This window comes from Eucalyptus grandis, chromosome 9, assembly GCF_016545825.1.
Source record: "Eucalyptus grandis isolate ANBG69807.140 chromosome 9, ASM1654582v1, whole genome shotgun sequence".
Lineage (NCBI taxonomy): Eukaryota > Viridiplantae > Streptophyta > Magnoliopsida > Myrtales > Myrtaceae > Eucalyptus > Eucalyptus grandis.
This window is the reverse complement of record NC_052620.1, coordinates 25,637,043-25,644,625: the sequence shown is the minus strand read 5'-3', so window position 1 is coordinate 25,644,625 and position 7,583 is coordinate 25,637,043. Positions and strand designations below refer to the sequence as shown.

General features: G+C 40.4%; 1 protein-coding gene across 1 annotated transcript; it reads right to left on the bottom strand.

Moving 5' to 3' along the window:
- Positions 1-3,445: 3,445 nt before the first annotated feature.
- On the bottom strand, positions 3,446-6,894 carry LOC104420529 (salicylic acid-binding protein 2). The gene is made up of 4 exons (XM_039302483.1): positions 6,797-6,894; positions 4,358-4,560; positions 4,198-4,286; positions 3,446-3,733 (listed from the first exon to the last, which is right to left on the bottom strand). Exons 1-4 carry the CDS (start codon positions 6,892-6,894, stop codon positions 3,446-3,448), a joined length of 678 nt encoding a protein of 225 aa, XP_039158417.1.
- Positions 6,895-7,583: the final 689 nt, after the last annotated feature.

The following is a 7,583-nucleotide window of genomic DNA, read 5'->3' as shown; positions in this document are numbered from 1 at the left end:
TACGTCACTAATTTTAGGCCAAAATTAGTCAAGTTAACTAAATTGGTACAAATATAAAATGTTTATGATTAAATTAATCCAATTCAAAAGTTTATGATGAAATATATGATGAAATTGATACTAATACAATAAGATTAATACTTTTTTTTAATATACTTTTCCAATTTTTTCTCCATCAATTTAGGGTATATATGTGTAGGGTAGATCATTTTTTGAAAGCAGTATTGCATTACATTAAATCGCATTCAACGAGGAAGAGTGTGTCCGAGTCTAGTACATCTCGGAAAAGAATCCATTCTTCTATATTCGCTACAACATCTGACCAAGCAAATTCCTAGGTGGAGCACATAAATCCTCATACCGAAATTGATGAAACTACGAAAAAAGATCTATCATCCGTGGATAAATAAATCTTAATAACTTTTCTCCAAAGTGAACTTGAATTGAAGCTAGTCATCTGACCCAGCAGCGCCTGGCCGTTGAAACAAACCATTCAGTCCCTTTTCACCAAAGGATTGCCTATCAATCGTATCGGCTTGGGACATCATGGCCACATGATCAGAGCCTCTGATCTCCAAGGCTTCCATCTGCTGGATTTCTCTCAATCATCCACTTTACAAAATCCCTTTCGAACATGCGACTCTTCCTCGGATATTACTGTTAACAGCCGCCCTCTGGACAGCGTAAATAATCCTCAGCCAACGTTATTTTTCCAGCGGCATGTCTTAGTCACCGAACAAGGGTTCTGGCCTCACCAACGTGGGGGCCAACGTCCAATCCTACTCAAAAGAAAGGGGCCATAGCAATTTTAATTTCAAAAGGACAGAGGAAAATATAAACAGAAAGAAAGCAACCTTCATGTGTCATACACTGTGATCTCCGATTGCTGCTTGAACCGCATTAGTCCAAGCAGGCTCTCGGATCTTCAAATGCATCAATCCCGATCAACACACAGAAAGAGACCGATGCATTTTTTTAATGGCCTCTCTTCGATCACATAGCTTGATCCTAGTTTCCTCTCCGACACAACAGTCTAGAGATCAGGAAGGATTTCGCAAGCATATGATAACTAGAGCCGCCACACAAACCGAGGCTTGCATGTACCTTGTACAACGTACTTATGTGTGTCTTGTGGATCTCGTAGTAAGTTGTCTTCATTGCGCTCCAAACAAAGAGAATCGCAGCTGAACTACTAGCTGCACGTACAAGCTCAGGACATGAACACAGTTCGCAACCAAAGAGACGCCCTGCTGCTTCTTTGATTGTCACGTTACATAGATGATGGCCTGCTTTTCAGAGGTTAACGTGATTTGAGTTTCTGGAATTCATGCCCTGTTGGGCTCGTCTGCATTCGATAGATTCTAGCTCGAGTCCAAATATTTTGTCAAAAGAAAACATATTATGTGGAAAAGAACTGGACAAAAAGCAATCATGAAGAGACGACCTAGCGCACCACAAAATTTTCCTGATCGAGAGAGTTTGGTTTTGCACTCAATCAAATGTTTTGGGTATTATTAGCTACCACTGGGATCTGAAAATGACCACAAATAGCTGAGTACAATGTTGTGTTGATAGTCCGTTTGTATGTTATAACAGTGTTCAGAGGTCCGGACTTAGGAGAAGATCTAATTGCTTATGAAAATGATTAAATTGTTTACGAATTTGTTGGGTCAATAGTCTGTCCTCTACTTATGACAATGATTAAGTCATTCACGAATTTGTTTTAACATTGCACTTATCAGATTACTAGGAATTTGGCTTACCATAAGTTCCTACTTCAAGGTCTGTAATGTTAAGAGGTCCTTGGTTGTGCATTTTATTTAACCTGCGCTTTATAGATTTAGGCTGCTGAGGCTGCTAAAAATGCTACGAAGAGCATTTCCGATATTCAAAACGTTGATGAGAGCTCAGATTCTTCCAAGGAGGAAGAAGGGGCAGATGAGTCTGCTGTGTTAGAGGAAAAGGAGGATGAGAGTGACCAGCGGCGGAAATCTGCACTGGAGAAGCTGGAGAATGCAAGTGAAGAATCGCTTCTTGGCCAGGCAAGTGAATTAATGTCAAGTGTCCTTTTTTTTGCCCAGATTTCGTATATTTTTTAGCTGCATAGAGATAGTTAGCACATTAGTCTATTTATACTTTTATCCCTTGGTTCTCAGATGTGTGCCGTTCCCATTAAAATCACGGACCAATCACATTCCATTGAAAAAAAAATTGCTGCATTGAGTGTTGCTATTTGTCTTTTTTCTGATATTCAGTGATTGTTGCTCCAATGATTAGTTAGCATTCAGACTCTGCCTCATTGTCCAGCATCTTATGTCATCAGGTTGTGGGGTTTATTCTTTATTTTTTCCCCTGAAAACCTTTCTCACTTCAGCTGATTATCAGGAGCTTTCTCTTTGCTTACTTATTCGTGCCTGATGGATTACATACTGTGCTGGTAGTCTATGCTTTCAAATTGTTTTATTTAGATATGATTATGGAAGAATGATCACCGCAATGCCAAATTATTAATCCTCTTTGGTTGACCTCTCTTATTGTGTGTGCAGAAATTGAAGGCTTTTGATAATTCTGTGGAGAATTTGGCTTCAGGTGCAGCGCAAGCTTTGGGAATTGCGTGGAAAGGGGGCACTGATCTAGTTCATAAGTATGTTTAATAGCATAGTATCGCTTCACCATTTTGTGTAGAGAGATGTTGGATGTTTGGTGATCTATGTGGTTTGTGGAGTCCGTTGTGAGAAAGAAGGGAGAAAAGGTTTGCAAGTATGTCAATGTGCACAAGCACTTGGTGCCGAGTTGGAAGGGTTTCTTGAGAAGAATGACAGAACTTAGATGCTGCACGATTTCCTTTGCTTTCTTCTTCTCTCTCATTGGGTTGTTATTTTGGGTGGGGGAAGCTGGTGGGGCATTGCATAGGCATTTTGCTGCTAATTAATAAGTAGAGTTTTGGGTGCACCTTTCCAAAGTTTTGTTTTAGGCCAACCACCTTCTTCAAGTGTTTATGGTTATATTTTATATATATTGTGCTATTATTTTGTATTGATATCGGGTTGATTGTATAATGATAAATACTCAGGCTCGAGCATTCTGTTGTCAACCTTGCCGAAACCGTTCAGCAGGGTGGTCTACCAAGATCACCTAGTTCTGTTGCACCATCTTTGCTCGAGGTTTCTCCAGGTCTTAGTTATCTTTATAGCTCATTGATCATGCTATTGCCTTATGTACACCATCGTTTGGAAGTGACGAAGTATTCTTAATTCTCTAAATCAATTAAATTCTCCAAATTATTAATAATCATATTATGTTTAAACTCATTTATGCCCAAATTATCTTTATGGGTTTAGAAATGAGTCAATTATTCATTGGTCTAATAAGAACGGATCACGGAGATCTGGTTGGCATCCAGAAAAATAAACGCTAGGCAAGAATATGTCGGACCTGAAACATATTAGTAATGGGTAATATTGGCAATGTGCTGAAGGAGGGCGAGCAGTCGCATAGGCTTGGACATCATGACCATATGATCTGAACCTTTCACCTCCAGCACTTGGTCCGGTGGGTTCCTCTCGATCATCCACAGCATGAAGTCCTTGTCTATTAGCTTGTCGTCCTCGGATATGACAGCAACCCTTCGGACAGACCCGTAATTTTGCTCGGACAACGTTATTTCCCTCGTCATGTCCTCGTCGTTGAACAGGCGTTGCGGTCTCATTAGCGTGTTGGCCAACGTCCAATCCTACAGGAAGGGAAAAAGAAGAAGTTGTTTTTATTAAAGAGGAGCTCCAATTTGATTGATTTTGAGAATTTCCGAGGTACCTGAATCGGGCTGAGTTGATAGGCCCTCGAGGCCAAGAACATTGGGCCGAGTGTGTAGGCGGTCGGCGGGTTGTTTGGCCCATTTGTCATAGCTATAGTGGATGTCTCCTAGAGAACCCGTCCTTCTCGACGACTTCGGACACAAGGAACAGCAGAGAAGTCATCACAGTGGTCAATTGAGGATATAACTGCTTTTTTTTATTAGAATTGACTTTTCATGATAATAAAATTATAAGGAAAAGTTGCCAAATAGAATAAATGCCACAGAATTGATTCGTTTTAGGTAGTGTATGTACTTATTATTTCGCTAGTATTGTGTCACATAAATTGAAATCTAATAGAGAAAATTGCATCAGTGATCATACCGATTCGAAATTAGCATACCTCAGCATAGACCATAGTGATATTAAGTATCGGACCAGGCATCAAGGCAATGACAAATACAGCAACTGCAATTTTCTTTGGGTATCTCTCTATGACATGAGAAAGAGCCAATCCACCAAAGCTGTGGCCTAAAAGGATCACTTGCTCATGCGAGATAAACCTTCCATGACATCTCTTAGGGGCTTGAAGTAGTCGGAAATCGAAAGGAGTGAGCTAGCTTGAATCGGGTTGATGCCAGAGGCGGCCAAATCGATCGTTGTGACGTTGTGACCGGATGATCTCAGCAAGGTTGCCACCTTGTACCAGCACCACGCGCCATGACACGCCCCGTGGACCAGCACAAAGTGTTTGCCGCGTTCGCCGCTTCATTTGGAGCGAAGCAGAGAGGGAAGATGAAAACTGCAAGCAGCGCGAGAATTAGTTTCCTCTGCAAGGACTGCATGTTTTGATTGTTTCTTAATTCAAGGAATTGGATCGGTATTTGGGAAAGGTTGGGTTCATATATCCTTCACGAAGGCCAGAGAAAGAGGGTGGTTTCCTTTGACTTGGCAACCTAAATTGATCGAAACGGTAGATTTTCCATGATGTTCCTTCTTTTGAATTGAAATCGTGCACCTGAAAATAGCTTCCGCTGCCGCCCGACCCCAATCAAGAGATAATCGGTGTACATGTCTGATCTTTGACATTCTATATCGACTATCTTTATCTTCCTCACATTAAAGCTAAGATGTTGCCAAACTTCTTATCTTTAGGTCACGCCATTTAGACTTTTCGTGATGCAGGACTGCCTACCAATCAATAGTCAATACGTGATAAGGTCACTTTGATCTTTAATGATTGGGCTTATCTCCTTAGCATGTTTAGGGAATAGACAATGTCCATACCTTAATGATACGACTGTCAAAATGAGTCACAAATTCATATTCTAAACTATGTATGTATGTATGTATGTATGTATGTATGTATGTATGCATGTATGTATGCACGCATGCATAAGGGTCACTTCTAACTTAAGATAATGAATCATAATAGGTTTAACTCGATATGTTATAAACCCACCTTTAACCCATTTAATAAATAAATCAAGCTTAGCTCACTTTGGTCCTTCTATGCCAGTCCCTTCTCTATCTCTCTCTCTCTCTCTTTGAGCGACATTCTCCTTTCGTTCACTTTGCTTCTGCCGTTGTTAGGTATTTTTTTTAACCTTTGGCTCACAACTTTACATTGTTGAGGCTTTACGAGCAAGGTAAAACTTCTTGTTTAGGACACCCAACACAAAGGCATGTTTTTACTTAATTTCTCCATTTGACTAATCGTTCCTCTTATTCCAGAACATCGACCTTCGAACATTCACAATGTCTGTTTTGTGATCGATGCGTTGGGGATTCAATGTCCCTCATTTGTCGATGTTTGTTTGATTACATATGCCTTGTGGCGGTCACAAAGTGAGATGTTTGCAACCCAAGACTAGCCCCGCGCTTGCCTAACGAATTACTATAAAGTTGCTGGAATGGTACATTCAAATTCATGAGAAATGAATGCTGGCATCATCAAGGAAATGTGCAAAATTTGGACAATGCGATCACCATAGAGTTTGTGATGAGTCATTTTCTTTTTCCTGTCAATCTAAGCCGTATGTTTATAGGTCATATCAAGTTTTAGAAATCACGTTGTATTATATCAAGTTGTATTTCATGCCGAAGAAAGTGTTTGGTCAGTACATATTGAGAAACCCATTTTTATATCTTTGTTTTAACATTAGACCAAACATATTACTAGGTGGAGCACATGAGTCCCATATCACAATTGATTAAACCATGAATATCTTGATCATCCACGTATGAATTATATAATAAGTCTTCTCCGAAGCGAACCTTAGGCTAGTCATTGGATGCAGCAGCACCTGACTATTGCAACAAACCATTCAGTCTCTTTCTAGTCCTGGGATTCTCAGCAGTGTATACTGGCAATTTTTCAAAGGATTGCCCATAATGTTATCGCCTCGGACATCATGACCATATTATCAATCGGAGCCTCTGATCTCCACCACCCTCCGGACAAACCCCGATTTACCTCACCAAATTTCAAAAAGACAGAAAACTCCGATTGCTGCTTGATCCGAGTAGACTCTCGGATCTTCATACCCATCAAACACAGTCAACACATCTGACCTCTCTCCCAGCATCTCTCTTCGATGACATCACGCGATCCTACTTTCCTCGTCGACAGGACGGTCTTCAAGATCAAGAAAGATAACGCAGCATATGATATCTTGAATGGGCGATGGAAATGTAAAGTCCCAAATGTACGGTGTACACTATGCTCATGTTTTTTTTTTGGTGAAAGGTAATAAATATAATGAGCAAAGACCAATTGTACATAAGATCACACCATCAAAACCACACTCAAAACAATAGATCATAATGAGTGGAGGGATGCCGGGATGTAAAGGCCACAATCGTGGCAACCCAAACAACACAAAGGAAAAGCATGGCATGAACAAACTGGTGAACAGATACAAACCGCCCTCGGGTAGGGGGAAGAACATCCTCAGCAAGCAGCAAAAGCTGCTGCACCAAAGTCCTTAATCAAGACGCACCAGCTGAAAGGAAGGCAGCTAATGATCCCCAGAAAAGATGACCGGGTCAATGCCCCAGTTCCACTGCAACCTTCTATTTCTGAAGTTATCTTCGACATTCCTAAAAGTGATGGCCTTATTTCTGACCACTTTAAAGAGATGGTTCTTCATAGCCAAGACAGAAAGAGGTTGTTCTCTAAAGAGAATGTTGTTCTTGTTATTCCAAATAATATGACACAACGCTCCAAAGAAGAAACAAACTGTTATAGATAAAGCCAAATATTTGTTTTTAGGGGCTTTTTTGTCTTTTCTATTAGATTTCCTTTTAGGTTAAAAGTGGTACCTATATATTAGTGATGGCAAAACCCTAGCCGTCAAGACGCTGAAAAAGGAAATAGAGAGGCAAGAAAAAAAAGAAAGAAGAAAAAGTGAGTTTTTCTTGATGAGAGTTTTCAATCTCTTTGTGCCCCGATCTTGAGAGAAGATCGTCGTTGTATTCCAACTTTTCGAAGTCTAGTGGATTCGCAGAGTGCCTCTGCGCGGAGACGTAGCCCAAGTTTGGGTGAACTTCGATAACAAATTTTCTGACGTGTTCATCTGATTCTGCTCTTTTATTACTATATTCTGTTTGGTGAATTGTTTGCGAGCATTATTTTTCTGGAATCGACGTGCGATTTCGTAACAACTGGTATCAGAGCCTAGGTTGGCTAATCGAGAACATCGAGGGTTTTTCGGTGACGTTCGATTGAAAGCAAACATGATGGCAGAAGATAAAATCAAAATCGATAAGTTCAATGGAGAGGATTTC